This window comes from Martes martes, assembly GCF_963455335.1.
Source record: "Martes martes genome assembly, chromosome: 12".
Classification (NCBI taxonomy): domain Eukaryota; kingdom Metazoa; phylum Chordata; class Mammalia; order Carnivora; family Mustelidae; genus Martes; species Martes martes.
In genome coordinates, this window is record NC_137900.1 from 74,767,594 (window position 1) to 74,793,495 (window position 25,902).

At 33.9% G+C, this 25,902-nt stretch overlaps 1 protein-coding gene across 1 annotated transcript in view; it reads right to left on the reverse strand.

The window, feature by feature from the left end:
* Positions 1 to 560: 560 nt before the first annotated feature.
* SHOC1 (shortage in chiasmata 1) overlaps positions 561 to 25,902 on the reverse strand; it is a gene marked incomplete at its 5' end in the record, with an annotated part of 75,707 nt that continues 50,365 nt past the window's right edge. Inside the window, 10 exons of the mRNA XM_080819650.1 lie at positions 561 to 764; positions 4,249 to 5,212; positions 5,870 to 6,019; positions 7,684 to 7,815; positions 12,936 to 13,029; positions 17,137 to 17,258; positions 18,957 to 19,068; positions 19,902 to 20,019; positions 21,663 to 21,841; positions 23,734 to 23,806. Of these exons, the coding sequence (XP_080675776.1) occupies positions 664 to 764; positions 4,249 to 5,212; positions 5,870 to 6,019; positions 7,684 to 7,815; positions 12,936 to 13,029; positions 17,137 to 17,258; positions 18,957 to 19,068; positions 19,902 to 20,019; positions 21,663 to 21,841; positions 23,734 to 23,806 (2,045 nt within the window). The 3' untranslated portion in view covers positions 561 to 663. The remainder of the gene's footprint in view (positions 765 to 4,248; positions 5,213 to 5,869; positions 6,020 to 7,683; positions 7,816 to 12,935; positions 13,030 to 17,136; positions 17,259 to 18,956; positions 19,069 to 19,901; positions 20,020 to 21,662; positions 21,842 to 23,733; positions 23,807 to 25,902) is intronic.

A 25,902-nucleotide genomic window follows, 5' to 3' on the forward strand; every position in this document is an offset into this window, starting at 1 on the left:
TTGGTAATGTAGGGTTGACTCTGGTGATCTTCACTTCTTGACTTAAAAGGTCAGCCTGAAATGGAGGCTCATTTTAAAAAGCTTGCTGGAGGGGTGCCTGGGTGGCTCAGTGGGTTAAGCCTCTGCCTTTGGCTCAGGTCATGATCTCAGGGTCCTGGAATCGAGCCCCGCATCAGGCTCTCTGCTCAGCGGGGAGCCTGCTTCCCCTCTCTGCTTGCCTCTCTGCCTACTTGTGATCTCTCTCTGTCAAATAAATAAATAAAATCTTAAAAAAAAAAAAAGGCTTGCTGGAGGAAGGGTGAGAAGCAGTGAGCCCTTCAGAAGACAACTAAATAACCCTTTTATATATAGATACAATACTGTATATACTGCTGTTGCTCTAGATGTATATATTGTACCTACTGCTCTAAAAAAAAAGAAGGCTTGCAGTGTTCAGGTGAATCTAGAAGATAACTGGATCTTAGGACAATTATGCCAATTAGAATATTTAACATACAAAGATGCAAACAATAGGGCAGAATATATATTTTGAAAATTTAATATAGAAAAACCAAGAACATGTAACAAATGTATTTTATTTAATGAATGAGCAAATCTAAATCATTTTGTTACTAGATTTTCATCAAAAACAAAGGAATGTGGCACAGAATACTATCCTTTCCTTCAAAAAAACCTCAGACGAGTTTGTCCATCAACTCTACCAGGGACTTTTTCATACACCAGACGCCGTTTTTTGAATTGTGGTAGTTGTGAGCACATGAAATCTGTTAAAAGGAGAAAAAGGAAAACTATTTTATTTCTGACAGTAATAAAGTATAGCTATTTTTTCTAGCTATTCTGATGCGTCTATCTAACACTTCATCTATCTACAAAGTTAGATGGATGCATCTATCTAACCCTTCATCTATCTACAAAGTGTTAAAATTTCCAAACTGAGATAAAATGACTGTAAAAATTACATTTTTATCAGAAATGCACCTGTGTCTAATAGCCCAATACTAATTAGTATCATGTACACATATTTGTATGCTCATACTTTGCACAAATAATTAAATCTCCCTAGATTTAAGACCCTTTCATTTAAGTTTTCCCTTATTAATTACCTCCTATCTGTAATGTTGTAGAATTTATCCTGAGCTCTGATAAATGATAGGTGGTGATCATGTATGGACTCACCTTCTATGACTGTATTATATATGACACTTTAGCCTGAAATATCCTAGATTTGGATTCTTATAGAGGTTAATTAATTAAATCTGTAAAAAAGGAGACTAAAATATTTAAAACTATTTCGGTAATTATTCCTGGGAATGTAATCTCATAATTAGAAGAGTTGGATGCCATTATAAGCAAATTTAAAAAGCCGTATAATAGGTAATTTTTATCATAGAGATCACAAATACATATCTATAAGACAGATGGAAAATTACTTTGAGATTATGCCAATGACTTTGGATAAATTGTCTAGGCCTGAATTAATATGAATTCTAAAAGTTTATATCTTAAACAGTGAAGGTAATGATGTGCTATAGGAAACCACAGTAAAAAAATCAAAAGTTTCCACAGTGATAATGATACTAGTATCAAAGATTCATGTAAACTGTTTGAATAAAATTATTTTATGGAAGAAGTTTGTAAGTGGAAAAAAGCAATATTTCTAAACAAAATTATTTATCTAATATAGGATTTAAAAATATATTTATAATTAAGTTAGTGAATTAAAATATAAGTAGACATTTGACTATTCCAAATCCCCAAAAGCTTAAATATTAAAAGTTATTAGAAATAATTTCTGAGATCTTCTCACTGAGAAAATGGGAAGATTTTCCTATACATTGGGATAACCTAAGTTCAAGAATATATAGTAATTCACATGCTTGATTTGGTTCAAGATAGGAAAAAAAATGGAATTTTTAATTCAGTTCATTTATGAAGCTGGAATAAACTTCATGTCAAAATGTGACAGTACAAGTAAAGAACACAACAGGTTAATTGCATTATGAATATGGATATGAAAGTCATAAATAAAATTATTAACCATATTCAACGACAAATTGAAAGAATCACTCTTCAAAAGCCAATTAAGTTTATTACAGAATAATAAGAATGATTTAATATTAGTAAACCTATTATAATCCTTGACTTTAATGGATCAATGGAGAAAACATATTTGATTTTCCCCAATAGGCACCAAAAAAAATTCGGATAAAATTCGGCATCTATTCCTCATAGAAGTTCTTATAAAACTGGGATAGAAAAAAAAAAAAACTGGGATAGAACAGTTCCCATTAAGATCAGGAACAAAACAAATTATGATTATTAAATAGGATCAAATCCAAGTTTTTTGAGTCCTGGCGTTTATACAGTTGAACCTTGAACAATGAGGGTGTTAGGGATGCTGTCTCCCCCTACTCAAAAATCTAAATATAACTTTCTTTTAAAGTAATCTCTGCATCCAACATGGGGCTCAAACTCATGACCCTGAGATCAAGAGTCACATGCTCCCCAACTGAGCCAGCAAGGCACCCCAAAATTCTATACATAACTTTTGACTTCTCTAAAACTTAACTACTAAGAGCCTACTGTGGACTGGAAGCCTTACTGATAACATAAACAGTCAATTAACACATATTTTGTATGTTATATGTACTATATACTGTATGCTTACAAGGAAGTATGCTAGAGAAATGTTACAAAGAAATCATAAGGAAAATATATTTATAGTACCATATTGTATTTATCAAAAACTCCGTGTGTAAGTGGACCCACGCAGTTCAAACCTATGTTTTTCAGGGGTCAACTGTACAGGTTGGGAGGTCCTCTTTTATTTTATTTTATTCTTTACTTATTTTTTTATCTATTATTATTATTTAATCCCAGTATAGTTAACATACAGTGTTATATTAGTTTCAGGTGTACAATATAGTGATTTAACAAATCCATATATTACTCAGTGCTCATCATGGCAAGTGAACTCTTTAATCCCCATCCCCTATTTCACCCATCCACCCACCTCCTCTCTGGTGACATCAGTTTGTTCTCTATAGTTAAGGGTATGTTTCTTGGTTTGTCTTTTTTTTTCTTGTTCTTTTGTTTTGTTTCTTAAATTCCACATATGGGTGAGATCATATGGTACTTGGGGAGGTCCTCTTTTAACAAAACAAATGCCAGATTTTCTGGGAGTCTCTCAAGCCTCACAAAAGGGCCTCTGCAAAAAAGGAGCTTTGAAATTTAAGCTTCTCTCCTTTTTATTATTTTTTTTTCCTATCGTGGTAAGGCTACATTTATATGGGCATTAGAACTTAATATTTTGTTCTAGATGTTCAAGCCAATGTAATAAATGACATAGAAAATAAAGGTACAAGAGGTATCTTTACCAGGAAAGAGAAAACTGTCCTTTTAAAAATTGATATGATTAGGGGCACCTGGGTGGCTCAGTGGGTTAAAGCCTCTGCCTTCGGCTCAGGTCATGATCTCTGGGATCAAGCCCTGCATTGGGCTCTCTGCTTGACAGGGAGCCTGCTTCCCTTCCTCTCTCTCTGCCTGCCTTTCTGCCTACTTGTGATCTCTGTCTGTCAAATAAATTAAAAAAAAACAACAAAAAAAATTGATATGATTAAATGTTCAGAAGCATCAAATGTAAAGTAGAGCTAATAGTAGTATTTATTTGATATCTATTTAATAGTATTCTCAGAATTCAGTAATCTGCATAAAGGGCCTAGAAGGGCACCTGGCCTATAATAAGCTCGTAATAAAGGTTATCCCATTAAATATTCCTGCCCAACAACGAAGTTAATTTTCTAATTCATTGATTTCTCTGTTTAATCTTTGCTAATTTTATAGTCTTCAGCTTTACTTAGACTTGTTCTAAGGTTTTTATTTTTAACTTCTTAAATTGAATGCTTAGTTCATCTAAAGCTATAAGAATTTGACATATTTTGTTTGCATTTATTTTCTTAGATGTCTATAATTAGAATTCTGATTTTCTTTTTGACTCCAAAGTTACTGAAGATTTTTTAAGTATATTAATTAAAGCAAACTATTTTTTTAAATTTAGAGATGGTTCTATCTTTTAATATTACATCTATAAGGGGTGCCTGGCTGGCTTATGTTGGGATGGCATGTGACTCTTGATCTTGGGATCGTGAGTTTGGGTCCCACACTGGGTGTAGAGATTGGAAAAAGAATAAATAAACTTAAAAAAAAATTACATCTCTGAGTAGTTTTATTAACATTGGGTAGTGTTACCTGGTAATGATTTCTTGTCTCCTGAGTTAGATGAGGAGTCAGAGTGCCTTTTCTGTCCTAAACATTTTCCAGCTCTTTGGTGGGAATAAAGACTGCTGAATTCTTTTTGATTTACATTAGGATCAGAAGCACAAAATAAATCCAAACTGGGGGCAGACGGTAATTCTTTCCAGGAAGTCCTTTTAGTCCCAGCATTTGACCTTTCACATATGAAGTCTTCTAACTCATAAGATAGACGTTTTTGCTGATTAGTGAATAAATTATCTTTCTGAGAGTACCATTTGTCACATGCAGTCTGCTTTGCACCATATTTTAAGTTGAATGAGTGATTCTGTTGTTCCCATACATCTTTCTTAAAGTTCCAGGGAAGAGGAGGTTGGGAGCCTTCTAGTGAAAAGCTAGGGGCAGACACTTCTTTATTTATATGTCCTTTTGCATCATGTGTTCCCTTTTTCTGGTCATTTATAAAATTAGGGGCAACTCTCTTCTGAGTGTCAATTGGTGATACTATGGTTTCATAGTTCATTTGTGTTAGATCCAAACAAAAGACATCTGACTCTGAATCATTTTGGTTTTGAAAGGAGTCACCAGCTACATTCCTTGATTCTGTATTAATCAGGAAAGGATTATGCACTATGTTAGGGTTACAACTGGAGTCTTTCCAGTAGCTGGCCTGATTGCAAGAAGTCACAGGTGGTAAAACGCATGGCATTTCTCTTAGTTCCATAAGGGAAGAGTTATAGTTTGAAGAGCTGTTTGTGTCTCTGTGCACTGCCTCTCCTATATTTGAAAAGTGGTAATATTCATTATGTCCTTGAAAGACAGAGTTTGAAGAGCCAGAAGCTGAACTCTGGGAGGTGAAGGTACTAATCTGATTTCCATTTTCCTGAGGTGATGGACTTTGAGGTGAGTTTGTTATGGAAGAAGAACTAATCTTGAATAAGGAAGTGATGCTACAAAAATGCTAAAAAATTTTAAAAATTAATTAATATAATACAAATACAATATAAACATCAGTCAGGTAATATAAACAAATACAACATAAACATTAGTCAAGTAAATATAAATAACAATGCTTATCTATATCTATATCATATTACATATAGATAAAATATAAATAAGTAGGGTATTATAGTGATCCATGTCTTAAGAACATAATAAGGCTCCATTAAAAGAAAAACTTATTATAATTAGAAAATCCATTTTCTAATCCAATTTCTAATCCATTTTCTAATCATAGTTTAATAGAATTTTGAGTTATACAAGTTATACATGAATACCATCTGCTTGATAAAAATTTAAAATTTTTACCAATAAGGCTAAAGTTTTCTTTACTACTATAATGAAGGGCATCAGGATTGTAACCACATATGAATAGAGTGTGTGATCACATACTTGTGGGCACAATAACATTTCAAAATAATTTAAAGTATGATAAACTGTACTGAATTATCTATATAAGATAGCTTGGGAATTCTATGTGAAATTTAGTTCAAGTAAATTATTTCTTTGCTACACGAAGTCCAAAACAATTAATCTTGGATACCTTCATTTTGAAAACTGTTACGGTAAGTGGAAAGGAAATAAACTCATGTAAGACTATGGAATTCAAATAACTAACCTTTAAGACTTTTTCTGGAACTTCAGGTAAAAGCTCCTGAAGTTGACACAGAGTTGCTAATAATATCCAGTGCAGTGAAGGTCCTTTATTTAACATGAGCTGAGCCACCAATGGGTTAATACATGGAAAATCAAGTAAGTACATTTCTTCCTAGAAAAGAGTTTAAAGGAATAATCAGCCACTAGTCATTTGCAAATGACCCATTTTATTCTGCTCAACCTAGCATATTAAATTTTTCGTCGTTGCATCTCTCACTCAATTTGAGATGTCTGGAAAAAAGTATGGCTAGTAGGGAAAGGAACTTCTTTGGCAGTTAAGATTCATATGCTCTCAGAATTAAGAAAGATCTTAAAGTTCATTCATTTAAATCACTCATCCAAAAAATTTTATTATAGTTCATCTCCTTTGAATGACGATTATTTTACCTAATGGTAGATTTTCTAATGAGAAATGTTTTAGGGGACTTTTAAAACTCAAGATTTCTTTAGCTATCCCTTTGTAGGCCATATACTACTATCACTATTTGATTAAGATGAACCATATTTATGAGAAACCATGTTTATGATACTTTCAGGAAAGCCTTGTTGTGAAGAGTATAGGAAGAACTTGTGTCAACTGTGACTGACCTTAATGGTCTAAAAAATGTGTGTTTTCAGAGAGATCTCATAAAAGTCTAGAAATACAGCAGCCATGTTTTACTATTACTGCATTTCGTTTTCTTTCTGCGTTTCATTTTCTTTCTGTCTTTCTGGCTTTTTGCACCCTCTTTGATTTTATCAAATGACAGACATGTGAGTAGATTAGACATGCCTTGGTTAGAGGGAACCTGCACAGACATACATAATCCCATAATTAATTATATCCATACTTGCTGATAGTACTATTTTCTGTTTAGACATATAAAAATTCTATAATAAATATGAATGTTTGATAAATGTATATGAATACATTATTATTTTATTGAATTTATTTGCTTTATAATTTTATTTTTTAAATAGGTAAAATAGTCACATGGTTCAAAATTCAAAAGGTACTAAAAGGTGTGCAGTAAAAACTCTCATCCTAACCCATTATCCCAGTTCTCTCTGGAGATAACTAATGTTATCATTTCTTGATATCCTTGCAGAGATGTTTTATTCATTTACAAACACTTATAAATATTAATTTCCTTTGTTTTACACAAGTGGTAATATACAAGCTCTATGCTGCAACTTCATTTTTCATATAATATATCTTGAAGATCATTCCATATTAGTATGTAAAAAGCTTCATTATTCTCTTTTTACATTTTCATGATTTGAATATATTAAAAAAATAAAGGTAACAAAGATACTAGGTTGGTATGAGAACTTGGAAATATTTATGCTTAAACAAAAGGAATTTCTAAAAATTAACTAATCAATCTTACAAATATTTTAAAACTCTACTTTCAGTTTCAATTATGTAACTGAATTACTGACAAAATGGAAGGATGGAATTTTGCTGTACTCATATTTACTACTCTTAAATGTTTAAATTTAGGAACTAGAAAAAGTTATCTTTTGAAAATATTAGACATTGAAGTCATTATATCACACTATAATACACTTGATTTGAAAGTTCATTATAAAAGATCTCATTATAATAATTCTGTGAAGTTGAAAAATACCCATGATTCTGGAAAATGATCTAAATAAATGTTGTACATTACGGTTACTGCTATATATGCTCATGTAAACATTAACGGACAAAAATAAGCTACCGGAAAGAGAATTCCAGTACACGTATTTATATTTGCTTTGCAAATATCTAATCTCCATATTTAGGAAATGAACCTTAGATGGTGAAACTTCAAGCCAGGATTTATCCAACCATTCACGAGGATCTCTCTTCGAGGTCATTAAATTGTGATCAGCAATTTGCCGAATTATCAGTGCAGCCTCTTCCACTCCTGGGGCAATTATAAGCTAAAATATATTTTTTATATATTAGATTATAGGAAATTTTAGAAAGCAAAATATATAATTCAGAAATTGTTTATAATTAGAAGAAAAAAAGCCCAGCAGATTTTAATCTTTGAATATAATTTTAGATATAATTTAATAAAATATGTGAAAGCTGGCATATTTTGTGAGGATAAGCAATTTTCTTTCCTTCTTTAAATACAATATCCTTATAGTTTTCCAATTTTTAGAGCTAAATTTCTTCATTTCCATTTTGCATTTATTAATAAATTTATTAAAAATTTGGATGCCATTTATAATATTTACTATTTTTGTTTTTTCCAAGTTAAATCTAGCAGTTCTCAAAAATAAGAATTTAAGGTGTGCCTGGGTGGCTCTGTTGGTTAGGTGTTTGCCTCCAGCTTAGGACACGATCCTGGGATCCTGGGATCAAGTTGGGCATTGGGCTCCCTGCTCCATGAAGAGACTGCTTCTCCCTCTCGCTCTGCCAGCCACTCCCCCTGCTTGTGCTAGCTCTCTCTCTGTCAAATAAATAAATAAAATCTTTTAAAAAAAATAAGAATGGGGTGCTTGGGTGGCTCAGTGGGTTAGGCCTCTGCCTTTGGCTCAGGTCATGATCCCAGGATCCTGGGATCGAGCCCCACATCGGGCTCTCTGCTCAGCAGGGAGCCTGCTTCCTCCTCTCTCTCTGCCTGCTGCTCTGCCTACTTGTGATCTCTCTATGTCAAATAAATAAATAAAAATCTTTAAAAAAAAGATAAAGGATATGTACAGATGAACTTGATGCTGTATTTAAAAAGAAAAACATTATTTTTTAAAAGATTTTATTTATTTGACAGCTAGCATAGCAGGGGGAGTGACAGGCAGAACGAAAGGGAGAAGCAGGGAGTCCAATGCAGGGCTCTATCTCAGGACCCTGGGGATCATGACCTGAGCCGAAGGTAGATGCTTAACCAACTGAGCCACCCAGGCACCCCCAAAAAGGAAAAAGTTCTGATTTAGGATGTTTGGGGAATTGTTCCATCCAATATTGGCTTATTTGATGCAAAGCTCTGTGTGTGTTAAACTTAACTCTAAAAAAAATTTCTTAATATCTCCTACTTCCTGTCACTTGTGTGTTTCCTCCATGCCGTTCTTTCGAAATGCCAGCCTTTTTCATCTGCTTTCAGTTCCATTTTTAACTTCTTCATCTTTTAGATTCAGTTGAAGTAAAAATAGTCCACGGGTTAGCAGGCCTTTTTTTTTTTTTTTAAAGATTTATTTATTTAATTTACAGAGAGAGAAGGTTGGGAAAGACGGAGAGGGAGAGAGAGTCTTAAGCAGACTCTGTGCTAAGCGAAGAGCCCAACAGGGGGCTCAGTCTCAAGACCCCGAGATCATGAGTGGAGCCCAAACCAAGAGTCAGTGGCTCAACTAACTACCACCCAGGCATCCAAGTCCATGGGTTAGCAGTTTAATGTGAATAGGAAACGCTGCCCTAAACAATCATATCTTAGAAATATAAACGTCCTGTCCTGTAGTAAAAATTCAAGAAACAAAGACTGTACAAACCTCATAAAATAATTATGACAATATTTTCCTTCACAAGATAACAAATAAAAAAACTGTTAGTATATAAAACTGAGGAGTGCATGTATTCTAAAGAAGGATTTTCTTTAAATTATATTAAGTAGGTACAATTTTTTTTTTCTTTTTTTTTTGAGAGACAGAGAGTGAGCAGTTGAAGGGAGAGGAGGAGGGGCAGAATGAGAGGGAAAGAGAGAATCTTAAGCAGGCTCCATCTGCCATGGACTGGGGTGCCTGATTGGGCTCAACTCAGGCTCAATCTCATGACCCTGAGATCATGACTTGAGGTGAAATCAAGTTGGTTGCTTAACTGACTGAGTCACCCATGCACTCCAAATATGTATAGAGTGCACAGATATGAGTGTTTGATTCCAAATTAATTTTTTTAAAAGATTTTATTTATTTGACAGAGATCACAAGTAGGCAGAGAGGCAGGCAGAGAGGGGGAAGCAGGCTCCCCGCCGAGCAGAGAGCCCGATGTGGGGCTCGATCCTAGGACTCTGGGATCATGAACTGAGCTGAACGCAGAGGCTTTAAACTACTGAGCCACCCAAGTGCCCCTCCAAATTAATTTTATTACAGTTTTGGATATTTCAAGATGTGATGCTCTTATTTAAATATAAAAGGCACAATTTTATGGTGATGGTAATGAATATTACCTTGATTTATTAGGCAAGGATTCTGGAGTTCATGGCTAGACTTTGGGAGATTCAGGAACCTCAACATTATTTTCAAAATTTTGCATATGTTTATCTATGCATTTTTCTGTAAAAGGAGCTTATAACAAATTTATAGAACTTTTTGACATTAGAATAAAATACAGCATAACACTACTAGTAGTATTTTCTTTTAGCTTAAGAAAATGTAGTTAAACTTCTTAATGTTTCCTTTATGGCTAGGTCTTCAGATGCCTGAAAAAAAATTTTTTTTAAATCCATACGGATGTGCTCTAACAGGCCCAAAGCCATATTACTAAATTCAGTAAAGTAAAGCAACAATATACTCTAAAATAATATGAGTCTAGGGAACCCCCTGTATTTTTACTTATTTATTTTTAAGATTTTATTTATTTATTTGACAGAGAGAGCAAGAGAGCACAAGCAGGCAGAGCAGCAGAGGTAGAGGGAGAAGCAGGCTCCCCCTGAGCAGGGAGCTGGATGCAGGGCTCTATCTCAGGACCCTAGGACCATGACCTGAGCAGAAGGCTGTTGCTTAACCACGTGAGCCACCCAGGTGCCCCTTTAATGTGGTAATGTCATCAAGTCAGGAGAATAGGAGTACTGGTGACATATTGATAATAGAGCAAATTCTATGGAAAAACTGATCTACTTTTAAGATTATTATGTATAACTTGAAAAGCTCTTGGAATAGTTTGATACAAACAATAGACTTTTGTTTGGAATGGATTGTGCCTGGGCATACTTCCTGTGTCATCCCTAAATGCCTTCCTTGGAACATGTCCTCTATGGGCCATACCTGAACATAGTACTGCTCACTGGTATCATATAACCCATATATAGAGGAATAAAATGATTCTCTGAAATATATTTTGCAAATAACTGCTTACCATTAGCTGAAAAGAGGCTGGTTAAGTGGTGAAACCACATTTGAATGGGTAAGGGAAACATACTTACATTTGCAATTCACTGATTCTAAGAATTTTATTTCAATGTTTAATATGCATCACAGGATCAAAATGATTAGGATTCTATTTCAAATAGATCATTTGTTAATTTTCTTAACAGGTTGTGCTTTGATTTAATTCTTTTCAGTAGGGGCACCTGGGTGGCTCAGTGGGTTAAGCCTCTGCCTTCGGCTCGGGTCATGATCTCAGGGTCCTGAGATAGAGCCCCACATCGGGCTCTCTGCTTAGCAGGGAGCCTGCTTCCCCCCCTCTCTCTGCCTGCCTCTTTGCCTACTTGTGATCTCTGTCTGTCAAATAAATAAATAAAATCTTTAAAAAAAAAATTCTATTCAGTAGATGTTTGTTGAACATTTTTACTGGGTACAAAGTACTGTGCTGGAATCTATACATTTTTCAAAGGAAAAGGTTCTTCCCTCCAGAGTGGAAGGCATAAGAATGAATACATCATGCTACAATAAAGGTATGAAGTGCTCTTGCGAGAACGGGAGGAGAGATTTATCCTGAGAGGGCATACTTGGGGCACATTTCTTAATGGAGGTAGTGTTTGAGCTGGGCAACAAAAGATATAACTCCAAAGGCGAGCAGTAGGAGGAAGGGGGAGACAGCATGGGATGACATGTTTGTGGACTGGCTGACTGTGATAGTGTGGACATATTCAGGAAATAGTGAGTAGAATGATGCTAAAGGAAGAATTACTAGGGGCCAAATTATGAAGTTTGAATACAGCTGAGTTTGATCTCTATTTTGAATGAATTAGGAAGCTACAAAAGGTCTTTCAAGCAAGAAAATTTGATTTAACAGCACGTATTATCAAGAGTCTACTAAAACTTGGCACTGTGCTGGGTGCCAGGAACACGAAAACAAATAAACATGTTTCCTTTCTTTCAGGAGTTTACAGTTCAGGAAGTGAAATGTTCACAGCTTTATTTCAGAAATGTAATTGGTGTGAATCTATATTATGCACCAAAGGAGGACAACTAGAAATAAGGAGATTAGTCAGGAAGTTGCTTTAAAACTCCAAAAGAGAGACGAAGGTCTGAATTTGGGAAAAAGCAGTTGGAGGAGAATGGAGACACATATTCTAAAGACATTGCAGCTACAGATTAAGTTATAGTACTAATGCCATAAACTAAGTTTGGGGAGAATGAGAAGTTGTGTTTTGGACATATATTGTTTGAGGCACCTGTTGGATATTCATGTAGAGATTTCCAGTAGAATGCCAGAATATAGGTACAGACCTTAAAAAAAGTCAAGAAATTTTTAAGGATTATACTCAGAAATGAAAGCTAAATTTGTGGGAATTTTGAATTTATTAAGGAAAGAATTAAAGTGGTAACAGAAGAGGACTGAGCCCTGAATTTGGGGGATTATCTAAATTTCATAATGGGACATTGAAAAAAGAACCAAGAAAGGACACTGGTTAGAGAGCACTACAGCAGATAAAAAAAAGTGTATGTTTCTTAAGTGAACATTTTTGATCAATGCATATTTACTTTTATTCATATCCTGCCAAGTAGCAACTAAGAGATAAAATATGACTTTAAATTTTTAAGGGCTTTAATATTTGTTTATTTATTTAGTTTCATTTATTTGAGAGAGAGAGAGCACAAGCAGGGGAAGCAGCAGAGGGAGAAGGAGAGGGAGAAGGAGAAGCTCCCCCCTGAGCAAGGAGGCCACACACGGCTTGAACCCAGGACCCCTGGATCATGACCAGAGCCAAAGGCAGGATGCTTAACTAACTGAGCCACCCAGGTGCCCCAACGGACCCTTCTTCTAGAACAGAAGTTTAAATGGGAAGAATATTAATTTTTTAGTTTATTATTTTAATGTTTCTTTGCACTGGGCTCTTGAATTTGTATGTAATTTTGGTTTATGAAAAATACTTATAAACAAACATTTAAAAAAAGAATACCTTTACATCCAGTTCTTCTGATTTTAGCCCAAATGATACCAAACCTGCATAAATCAGTGCTAGATGATGAAGTGTTTTTTCTGTAAGATGGTACCTAAAAAAAATTATATTACTATACTTATACTCATTTGATACTGATTGTACTTATTAGAAGTTCAATTCATTTTCCACATTTCATGTTATGAGAATAATGTGGCTAAGGTAAAGCTTTGTGGCAGACTCAGCACTCTTTTAAGAAGATGTTTCCACCTCCGTTTTTTAACAATCCAATCGAATCTAGGGGATGCTTAGAGTGTGTTTGAGGGGAGAAGTTTAACTCATCCCCTTACTGGCTCCAGGGATGGTTAACTGACTGACCCCAACTAAAATACTCTATCTCCCTGGCTAAAGTTACAGGTTCAGATAGGAACATGTGACCAGAACCAGGATAACTAGAATCCTCCCTGGGTTTTTTCCTTGAACTGTTCGAAAAAACACTTTTTAAAATGATCGTTATGTGATGTGATAGAGGTATTAGCTAACCCTACAGTGATAATCATATTATAATATATAAATGTATCAAATCAGCGTGTTGTAGACCTTAAACTTACACAATCTCGTATGTCAATCGTATCAATTAAAAGAACACTCTTTCCCCCCCCATGGGTATTAAGCAGATCAGATGTGAGTCTTGAACTATCTGCCTTGAGCTACTGACTTTATCCACTTTAAGTACCCTAAGCATCAAAAAGGAAATTTATTGGCTCATGTTACTAGGAAGTCCAGGAGAAGACATTATTGGATCCAGGGACTCAAACCATGTCATCAAGACAAGGTCTCCTTAATTTCTTGGCTCTTCTTTCCCCTGCTAGTTTTTTTTTTCCCCCTCAGGTTAGCTTTTTCCATAAGAGAGGCTGACAAGAGTGGCTCACTGTGCTTAAACTGTTTGTACAATGTGGCTTCTGCTGAACACCTGCTTTTCTTCTTGGGAGTCTAGAATTTTAATATGTGCTAGGCAGAGGGTGCCTACATGATCAATCCTTAGTGAAAGCCCTGGGGATTGAGTCTCTAGTGAGTTTCCCTGGTACACAACACTTTACAAGTGTTGTCACAACTCTTTCCTGTGGAAATTAAGCATATTCTGTGTGATTCTACTAGGAGAAGATTCCTGGAAGCTTCCTTTAGATTCCTCTGGATTTTGTTCCATGCACTTTTTCCCTTTGCTGATTTTGTTTGGTAACCATTTACTATAATAAATCATAGTCATGAGTACAAGTAAGGCCGAGTCCAGTGAATCCTTTTACCAAATCATCAAACCTGGGGGTAGTCTTGGGGACTCCTAACACATTTTCTTAAACAAGAACTAATGGCATGAACTACGAAGGTAATTCAAGCAATTTTATTTTGTATGTTGAATTTTCCTCATTTGGTCAGTTGATTAAGATATTTCTTAAATGTTTTATGTATCTAAAAATATGGAACTGAGAAACTTAGAAGTCTGAAAATAGCTACATTTTATAATAATATCTTATTGTAAATAAATAACTCTTTATATCCTGAACATCAAACTATCTCAGACTATTACATAACTGTTTTTTTTCCCCATGAAAATTTGGGTAAAAATAAGTGTGAATCCCTCTTTTTTGCTGTACTTCAATTATACCTCTGGAATATAGGTGACCAGCAATCTAAAAACAACCTAAATTTTTTTCCTAAACAGTTTTATCTATAAGATACTTCCAAGATCTTGAAAAAGTTAAATGCTTTACAAGTAAGTTCCAAGCTTAAAATGCTATACAGCCTTTACTAATATTCAAAATGAAGATTTTTAGACCTAAATTATTATTTTTATTTTTCAATTTTGGTAGTAAGGAAAAGCAAGGTTAAATGATTTGCTAGATGTTATTGTTATTAGAAAAAGAAATAAGAACCAAGGTGTTTGGACTCTTAAATTTTAACTTATACTTATGCGCCCCCCCCCCATAATAATAATTGTATACAAAGAGCTTGTATACTGGAGCTGTATACTGACTGGAAAGTCAGTAAAGGAAAAGAAATCACAAATGCAATGTCAAATAAGGAAAGATCTCTATACCTTCTCAATACCTATCTCTATACCTTCTTTTTCTATACCTTCTAACTAAATAATATATTCTTAAAAACTTTATTTATTTGAGAAAGAGAGAGAGAGAGCACAAGCAGGAGCAGGGGCAGAGGGAGAAGGAGAAGCAGACTCCATGCTGAGCAGGAAGCCTGACACAGGGCTTGATTGCAGGACCTCAGGATGGTGACCTGAGCCGAAGGAAGATGCTTAACCAGCTGAGCCACCCAAGGCATGGCAGAATAAATAATATTTTAAAAACCTATACTATGAGTGATGTGGTATGTGTTATGAGATACTATAGAGATGTTAAAAAAAAAAAAAAGGAGACTGGTTTGCAATTTAGTAGGAAAGATTCATTCATTCGGTCAAGGAATATTTACCAAGTATCTACTATATGAAACAATGTGCAGTGCCATGGGGCAAGTACTCCAAAATGGTAATACAAAGCAAAATGTGATAAATATCAAAGATGAGGAAAAGATAGAGAGCTAAGGAGTTCAAAGGATGCAGAGGTCACAATTAACTATCTATTTGTGTGCATGAGATGGGGGTATTAAAGAAAGATAGAATAGAAAAAGTGATATTTGGGGATAGGTTTTGAAAAATAGGCATGATTCACTAGATCAAATAGTTGGAGGAGATAGAGAATATTGTAGAAAGAGAGAAATGTATCAACAAAAGTAGAAGCAACAAATTGATTTTTTTTGAACCAACGAGCAATCCTTCTGGCTGAAATGGAAAACAGTGAAAATTAGCCTGAAAATATAGGTCAGGATTATATTCTGAAGATTTTGAATATTAGGGTGAATAGTATGTATGTATTCAGTAGATAATAGGGAAGTCAGTGAAGGCTTCTTATCCGAGTGAAATAATAAGAGCTTGATTTTTGAAATATTAATCAAATGTATGACAGATTATGGAGAGTAACATGGAGAGCCATGAGGTGGGAAAACTTTTGTTGGTAGTCTATTTTAACAGTCCACATAAGATCTGAACTAAGATGTTGGTAATATAAATGGAGAGAGGGGATAGATAAAAAAGAGACTAGTGGTTACATCCATAAGATATGTTTTCTAATTTAGGTGACTAAAAGAAAGGCAAGTCATAAATAGCCAAAGGGCAGAAAAGAGGAGATACTGCTTCAGAGGGGATAGAAAATATAGTGAACTCACCCTGGAACATGTTAAGTTTGAGAGTCTAATAAAATATTAGGGTGGAAATATTTAATAGAAAATTAGAGATACATGTAAGGAATTTCAAAGAGAGACTGCAGCTGCAGATATAAATATAATAATTATAGGCAGAAAAATGCTAATTGAAGCTATGGCAATGAATAAGGTTTCTAATGGATTGAACAGAAGAAAGAAGAGAATTCAGATGTATCTGTGGAGACTGGGACAAGGAAGAAGAGGTAAAGACAGAGAAAGTGGTTAAAGAGAAGATCAAAACTGTGAAGTGTCATAGGACTGAAGAGCTTCAGATAAGGAACACTGACAACAGTGTTCAATACTGTAAAGCAGAGAAAGATAAAAATACTTTTGGAGGTGGAAGTGATATTGAGAGACAGATTAGTACAGATGTAGGAAAAAAGCCAGACTGCAGAGAATAAAAAAAGGAGGTGGAATCTGTGGGTTCATAAAATTTTGAGATGGAAAGAAGGGACATATAATGATAACTTGAGCCAGTGTCTTGGCATGGATTTTTTGTAATTTTTAAGTTAAGCGTGTCAATGAAAGAAAGAATAGCAAGGTGCTATTTAGTTGGTAAACTTAATAAGCATTTAGAGAGAAGTGATTTAAGAATGGCATCTTTTAACAGACAAGTCAGAACTAAAAAGTAACAAAAAGTGAAACACTTAAAGCAGCAACTCTTAGTGAACTAGAGGAAGATGATTTGCATAGAATGTCCCCCGGAAATATATCATCTCCAAAGTTCTGATTTGTTTTCCTTTTTTTCCTGATTTGTTTCCCTGTGGGCACACCTCCATCTCGAAGATCCCTGACTCAACACAAACTGGATAAGCAAATGGAAAATTTGCATAGCTACTTTTATTCAAAGAGGAGGACCAAATAACTTAAGAAATAAAATGTGACTGTGGATGAAGAAATGTTTACTTACTCTGAGTTTAATGTTTTTTTGGTATACAAGATTATCCAACAATAGCTGTACTGGAATGATAATGCCATCAGTCTCATAATGATATTGTCTGATGCCTTCTCACAGTTCAATTCTTCTAGGTCCTACCAGAAAATAAATAAAATAAAAAGATTCACTAGGTTGAATAGTTGTTATGAAATTATTATTACCATATTTCAATAATCTAATATATATATTAAATGTAATATATATATATATATATACATACACATACATACACACACACACTATATGGGGCACCCAGGTGCCCCAATCTTAGCAAACCTTAAGCAGGCTGCATGGATCTAACTTGGGTCTACAATTAATTTTTTTTAATGTTTTATTTTTTATTAACATATAATGCATTATTAGCCCCAGGGATACAGGTCTGTGAATCACCAGGTTTACACACTTCATGCAATTAATTTTTGATAGAGTGAATGATTCAGGAAGTGTCTTACTCTAACATTAAATCATGTAACTATGAATTAAAATTAAAAGTTTCGGGACGCTCGGGTGGCTCAGTCAGTTAAGCCTCTGCCTTCGGCTCAGGTCATAATCCCAGCATCCTAGGATCCAGTCTCGCATCAGGCTCCTTGCTCAGCAGGGAGCCTGCTTCTCTGCCTGCTTGTGCACGTGCTCGCTCTCGCTCTCTTGCTCTCTTTGACAAATAAATAAAATCTTTAAAAAAAAAATTAAATTAAAAGTTTCCCAAATATTTTAACCTAAATAATTGTTTTTTAAAAAAACTTTAGGGGCACCTGGGTGACTTACCCAGTTAAGCATCCGCCTGTAGCTCAGGTCATGATCCCAGGGTCCTGGGACAGGGCCCCATATTGGGCTCCCTGCTCAGGCAGGCACCTGCTTCTCCCTCTCCCCCTGATGCCCCCTGGCTTGTGCTCTCTTATTCCCACCTTCTCTCTCTCAAATAAATAAAATCTTCTTAAAAAGCTTTAAATATATAAGACATAGTAATTCTTTTTTTTTTTTTTAAGATTTTATTTATTTATTTGACAGAGAGAGACCACAAGCAGACAGAGAGGCGGCAGGCAGAGAGAGAGGAAGGGAAGCAGGCTCCACGCTGAGCAGAGAGCCCAACACGGGGCTCGATCCCAGTACCCTGGGATCATTACCTGAGCCGAAGGCAGAGGCTTTAACTCACTGAGCCACCCAGGTGCCCCTAGACATAGTAATTCTTAAGAAACCCTCTAACAGAGCTTTGTGTATCCATTATATAATTCTTATACTGCTAATATTTGCTCATAACCAGACTTCTACCTTACCATATTTGCCATTAATTTATATTCCATCCCATCAAACTTGGTTTCTGCTCCCCATTTCCACCCTACTGAATTAATTTCTTTGTAATTTGTACTCCAATCAAGCAAACATATCAGGGAGATTTAGTCAAGAATTTGCACATCTTAAATTCTAAACTATAGGGTTTTTTTAAAGAGAATTTTTCTTTTTTCTTTTTTTTTTTTTCAAACTGGCTTACTTGCAAGCAATCCCCACTTACCTTAGAGGAAATCCCGTATTACTAAACATGCATTAATTTACTACCACCTTTTAAGAAACATAATGGCTAGGATTTGATTTTTAAGGTTTTCAACACTGTAATTATTCTATAAATACATTTTAAAATAGGTCAATATATAACATTAAAGATTCCATATTTGGGGCGCCTGGGTGGCTCAGCGGGTTAAGCCTCTGCCTTAAGCTCTCTATAGTAAAGCTAATAATAAATTACATGGTCAAATATACTGTACTATATTTAATTTATACTTTTTACTGTATTTTACCTGCAAAATTATGGCAGTGTGTTCATCAACTGTCACCACTACATAACACTCTGTACCTCCAAAGAGTTTCAATGACTCACTGCAGCATCTCTCCACTAGTGTGATATTATACCTGTAAAAATCCATATTTTGGGGGTGACATAATAAAATGGCTAAGAAAAATTCTTTAAGAAAAGTTGTATTGGGGGGCGCCTGGGTGGTTCGGTGGGTTAAAGCCTCTGCCTTTGGCTCAGGTCATGATCCCAGGGTCCTGGGATCGAGCCCCGCATCGGGCTCTCTGCTTGGCAGGGAGCCTGCTTCCTCCTCTCTCTCTTCCTGCCTCTCTGCCTACTTGTAATCTCTGTCAAATAAATAAATAAAATCTTTATTAAAAAAAAAGGAAAGTTGTATTGTCCCCCTGCATACTAAATTATTTGAACTACTGTGCTTTTTCATACATCAATTTATTCCACTTTATAAATTTGAGGAATAAAATTAAGATTTATTCAGTATATGTGACAAATTAGTTGAGATGTGCATTGCCTTAGGTACTTCATTTAGAACATCATAGTTCTATTTCCCATGCAATATTTAAAGCCCTCTAAATAGGAATACTCATTTTCAATATTATCAATGACCAAAAGATATGATCATAAAATTTGCAGGGAAAAAACACATAAAGTGTTCATATTTGCTGATAACAAAAGAAATTAAGATAAAAATTTAGACAATAATGAAATATTTTTTTCACGAGATTGATATATATTGCTAAAAAAGATAATATTCAGTAATTATGATGTGTACCACAGGGAGAGAAGTGTGACTTGACATAAACTCTCTGGAAAACTATTTCTATGTGATATAATTGCAACTTTAATCAGGGAGAAATATGTCACATATATAGCACAATGTTTAGCCATTTAGGATATATATACCTTTGTTAAAGTTATGAAGTCAGTAACTTACTTGGATTCTAGCAACTGAAGTATTTCTTGAGTATTAAGAAGTCCTTCAGATGCAAAAAACACATATGGAACCTGAATTTCCAAAAGAAATCCACCAAAACTATCCAGCAAGGTGCTTCCTGAATAAGAGAAAGTTTATAAATATTTCTCTTTTTTCTCATCCTTCATCTCTTTCTCTTTTTTACTTAACATGAGAATAGCAAGTGTATGTTCAAGGAGTAGTACAAAAATAAAACATAGTCATTGTAAAAAATCAAAAATCAGAATAAAGAAAGGTATGAAGAATAAAATAAAAACCACATGTTATCCTACTACCTAAAAATAAAACATCATTAACAGAATTAACTAAATCTATTATATGATATGTTAATAGGAAAATATAAATACATCAATAGATAAATGGACAAAGAACATTAATAGGCAATTTACGAAAGAATGGCTATACAAGATCAATTCACATCTGAAAAGACATGGATAATCAAAGACATTATCTGTAATTAATTAACTATAATATAACATTATATATATTATATATAACACATATAATATTTTATGCCTATAATTCTGTCAAAGATTCAAAAGAATAATAATACCTACTTACAGTAAAGATATTGGGGAAAGGATTCTCTTATACTTTCTGTACAAATATGAATAGAGATAGCATTTCTGGAAGGATATTTGGCGATATATAAATGTGTGTATACCTTTGACCTGGCAACTCATTTTACTTCTTAGAACAAGTATATAAAAATAAATAAAATATATAAGCTACTATAAATCTTATAGTTCAATAGTTGAAAATTGAAGCATTATAAATGCTCCAAATAAGGAATTGGTTGAATCAATTAAGTTCATCTTTGAGAGAATGGAAGAAGCCTCTACATATAAACTGGGATATTTATCTTTTATCTTTTTGGGGGCCCTCACTTAGTCAATTTAACATACAGAGAGAGATCACAAACAGGCAGAGCAGCAGGCAGAGAAAGAGGGGGAAGCAGGCTCCCCACTGAGCAGAGAGTCTGATGTGGGGGCTCGACCCCAGGACCCTGAGGTCATGACCTGAGCCGAAGGCAGTCACTTAACGACTGAGCCACCCAGGCGCCCCAACATTTAATTCTATATATCAACGATTCCAAAGTAATCATTATGGTGACTCTACCTTTAGGATTGAAGTGGAATATCTCAGAATTCAAACTTCCCACTCAGATTTGAGGTGAACAGAAAATAACTTATGGCAAGTATTGAAAGGCTTGCACTGGGACTAAATGTGTACAGGCTTTTTAATTTAATGGATGTGAGAATTCACAACCTGAGTCATGTGAAGTGTTGCTGAGAAATACAAAGAAACCAAAAGAGATTTAAATTCTTTTTGAAGTGTTTGTGTATAATTTTTTTTTGCACATTAAGTTTTCTGAATCGGTCAACCTACTACAACAGAATTTTCCCTTAAAATTCAATAAAAAATACTATTGCATAGAAGTATCAGGTGAAGATTAGATATAATTGTAATAAGTTGTGCTATAATAAGTAAAATTTAGCAGGTAAAGGGATGAAGACAAATATAACCAGTAAAGCTTACTTTACGAATGAGGAAAATAAGGTAAGGGGTAAAGAACTGGCCCAAGGTCACATGGAGTGCTGAGGTTACAGCTTGAACTCAAGTTCTCTAATGCCATTGCTCGTTCTCTTTCCACAGACCAGAAACAGAAAACAGACAATTTCCATTCTAATATAACAAAAGGATTTTAGTTTATATCCTTACTCTGTAAAACTGTGTCTGGAAGAATTACTTTGAAGACCTTGTGAGGAATATTCAATTTCTTGCAGTGTTTAGTCCAACAGGAGTTTTCTACAAAATTGTATTCCACCACAAATGAGAAGTTACTCCAGGGGAAATCTGATCCAATATATTGATTATGCACAACTACACAGGAACTTTTACTGAAGACAAAATAAAGCCAAGAAAATGGAATTATATTTGTGTCATTATTTACTTGAAAGGTCAAAAGATGATTGTTTTGGCTATTTTATTCTTCTCTAGTTTATACTTGCTTATCTTGGAAAGGCACTGGTGTATTTTCTGTTGATTTGTTCTCCAGTTGTGCTAATTCCTTTTTATCTTTTTTTTGATGGTCACACATTTTTTTAAAAAAATTAAAGTTTAAAGATTTTAAAAAAGATTTTATTTATTTATTCTAGAGCTAGAGCCAGCCCAAGTTGGGGAGGGACAGAGGGAGAAGCAGGCTCCGCACTGACAAGGGAGCCCTACAATGAGTATGATGATGATGAGGATGATGATGACAATGATGATGATGATGTGGAACTTGATCCCAGGACCCTGGAATCATGACCTGAGCCAAAGGCAGCTGTTTAACTGACTGAGCTACCTAGGTGCCCCTTTTGGGGTTCAGTCCCAGAACCCTGGGATCATCACTGAGCCAAAGGCAGATATTTAACTGACTGAGCCCCCAGGTGCTCCTTTTAAGATTTTATTTTTTAAGTAATCTCTACACCCAATGTGGGGCTCAAACTCACAACCCTGAGATCAAGAGTTGTGTGCTCTTCCAAATGAGCCAGCCAGGTGCCCCTATGGTCATACATTTCTTTAAAAAACAGGACCTAAAAAACTGTTGACTACTTCACATTCTCAAATGCAAGGGACCCTAATTTTATTAACTGAGTCCTACCAATAACAGACAAGTCACTATGAGAATCCATTTTTACACATGTAAGGTTTCATCTTTGAGGATCTACATAATAGAATATTACCTGACAACTTTGAAATGATTTTTCTTTTTCTTAATGAGCTTCATAGGTGATTTAGCAATGACAAAAAACAGATACTTAAATATCATAAGTTTATCTTTCCTATCTTCAAATTCCATATAATAGCACTTGTTGTAATGCAAATTCTCTACTGCTGCTTTCTATCTAAAGCAATCTGATAGATAACAGACACAAGTTAAATGCTTTTATGGGCTTCTATTTGACTTACAACTTCTCTTTTTGCTATCTGGCTCCCAATATTAGCAATAAAAATTTCTACATAAAATAAGGCAAAATAAAAACATTTTTAGATAAGTCAACACTAAATATTATTATTAGCATGCTTTCACCAAGAGAATTTCTAAAGGATGTACTTCAGAAAGAAAGGAAGGAAGATAAAAGAAACAATGCTAGGCAAACTTAGAAAAAAAAGAAAGGAAGATAAAAGAAACAATGCTATGCACACTTAGAAAAAAAAGAAACAATGCTAAGCAAATCCCCCAAAACTGGTATAAACATGGGTAAATCTAAACGGGTACTTCCTGCACTAACAGTAACACTGATAATGATAAGTGGGGGACATTATAGCAAGATTAAACTAAAATTCTGGACAACAATAATATATAACACACAAGGCAATAACCGGAGTTGAAGTATTCTAATGTATGTTGAAGTATTCTAATGTATGTTGAAGTATTCTAATGAAGTATTCTAATGGAAAACACTTCAGGAAGAGGAGAGACACACTGATTTTGAACCTTTTAAAAAGTTAAATTCCGGGGCGCCTGGGTGGCTCAGTGGGTTAAAGCCTCTGCCTTTGGCTCGGGTCATGATCTCAGGGTCCTGGGATCGAGCCCCGCATCAGGCTCTCTGCTCAGCGGGGAACCTGCTTCCCTTCCTCTCTCTGTCTGCCTGCGTCTCTGCCTACTTGTGATCTCTGTCAAATAAATTAAAAAATCTTTAAAAAAAAAAAAAAAAAAAAAAAAAAGTTAAATTCCAGGAGAAATTGTGCCTTTCCTATGGAACTGGTATGCTTATTCCCCATAGGTGAAGAAATACATTTTTACCCATTTAAAACACCTTCAGATTCCAGAAAATCTTTCCTTTTGTTGTTTGAATGTAAGACAATCAATGTTAAACCTGTTGGGGAAAAAAAGAGTAATAAAAAAAAGTGTTTTTCAGTGTTTTGTTCATATATAATTTTTAGATGTTATATATTATATACTATACTACAGTATAGTATATATACTATATATATAGTATGTAATATATGTAACATCTAAATAGTAATGTAATATATAACATCTAAATATATATTATATATAATATATAATATATATTATATATAATATATATTATTATATATAATATATAATATATATTATATTATTTATAGTACATCTAAATAGTAATATAAATAGTAATAATTATATATATTTTATATATATAATACATATATTATATATATTTAGATGTTATATATTACATTACTATTTAGATAATATATTTACATATATTATATATTTAGATGTTATATTATTTATAATAATATGTTAATAATATATATTATATATAATACATATTATATATATATTTAGATGTTATATATTACATTACTATTTAGATGTTACATATATTATATACTATATATAGTATATAATATATATACATATATTATATTATATATTACATATATTATATGTAATATATTTAGATGTTATATATTTCATTACTATAAAAAATGAGATAAAGGCCTTGAACAAGGAGACTGCTTAAAATACAATTTGTTGAATTATTCTTCTGTCTGTGGCTATCAGAAAGTTTGAAGCTTGGGCAATATTTCTGTTGTGTGTGTATGTTTTTTATGTACAAGCATGAAATTCTCAGTTTATTATGTAAAATAATAAAACGTATCAAATTCTTAATTTTAAAGTAGCCAAATTAAACACTCATCCATTTTGTGCATTTTACTTTGCTAAAAACCCTGGTTGATTTTACCTTCTTTCTCTAGTCAAAAATTTAAGTATGTAACTAAATAGCAAGACTACATTTTGATGTCCCTTTTTCCTTTTTTCTGTATAAGAAGAAGAAGTCCTATTGGGTGCCATCTGCTCCTTAGATTCACTTCTGCTTCTTAATCATAATTTAAGTTTCTTATGTTTCTGATTTTTTAGCAAAATAAAATAAATTTTAAAAAATTCTGTAGCCACAATACAGTTTATTTCTAGTAGATATCATTGGTTTAAGAATAGCTAATTCTAGTCAAAATAAATTTTATACTCTTGTCAGTTGTAAAGTTGACAAAGGCATGATGTGATAATGACAGAGTAATGCTTAATAATTTTATGTTTACTTGGCTTGATATGACAATAGTTTTGGTAGCAATAAGAAGAGGATGAGTAGTATTTCTCTTTTTATATAAATTTATAAAGTCATATTATTATTATTATTTTAAAAGATTTTATTTTTAAGCAATCTCTACAACCAACGTGGGGTTCAAACTCACCATGTTGAGATCAAGAGTTGCCCGGTCCACCCACTGAGCCAGCCAGGCACCCCAAACTCAAACTATTTAAAACTTAATCTCTTTAGCTGATTTGTCTTAGCTATAATCTTAAAGCAGATTACTTGCTAAAAGCATTTCTAGGATCTTGCAAGCACAGAGAAGATGAAACCACATTTCTACTTGCTAACACTAGACAGAAAAAGAAGGCCTCACTCCTAGACATAGAGGATAGTTGCTCGTTAGAAAGATAGGAAAAACATTTTTTCAGCTTAAGGAGTAAAATATTTTTGTGTCAGTAAACCTTGTTGAAAAAAAATAGCAGAGTAGTGATGATGTAATCCCCAAAGCCAAAAGAAATAGAATAATTTCTATTATTGATATTATTAATACTATTAAAAATAGCCTATTAATAATAATTACTATTAATAGCCTAGATAAGAAGTGATACATACAATAATAGTTTGTCCATGTGTCTTAAGTACACCAAAAGAAAAGGTGCCCCATTAAGTAGGTTTAAGTATTCTTCTCTATGGGGCAGGAATATTTCCTCAGCCTCTTTACAAAAGTATTACTTCAGTAGCCCAAATCCCTTTGTTTCATAATGCTACATTGCTTAGCACTTTCCTAATTTAAAAAAATGTTTTCAGTTACCCCGATTCCAGACACATGTGTCAAGTTCAAGCCTCACCAATTGTCAACTACTACTTTAACATTTTTGGTACTAGTAAAA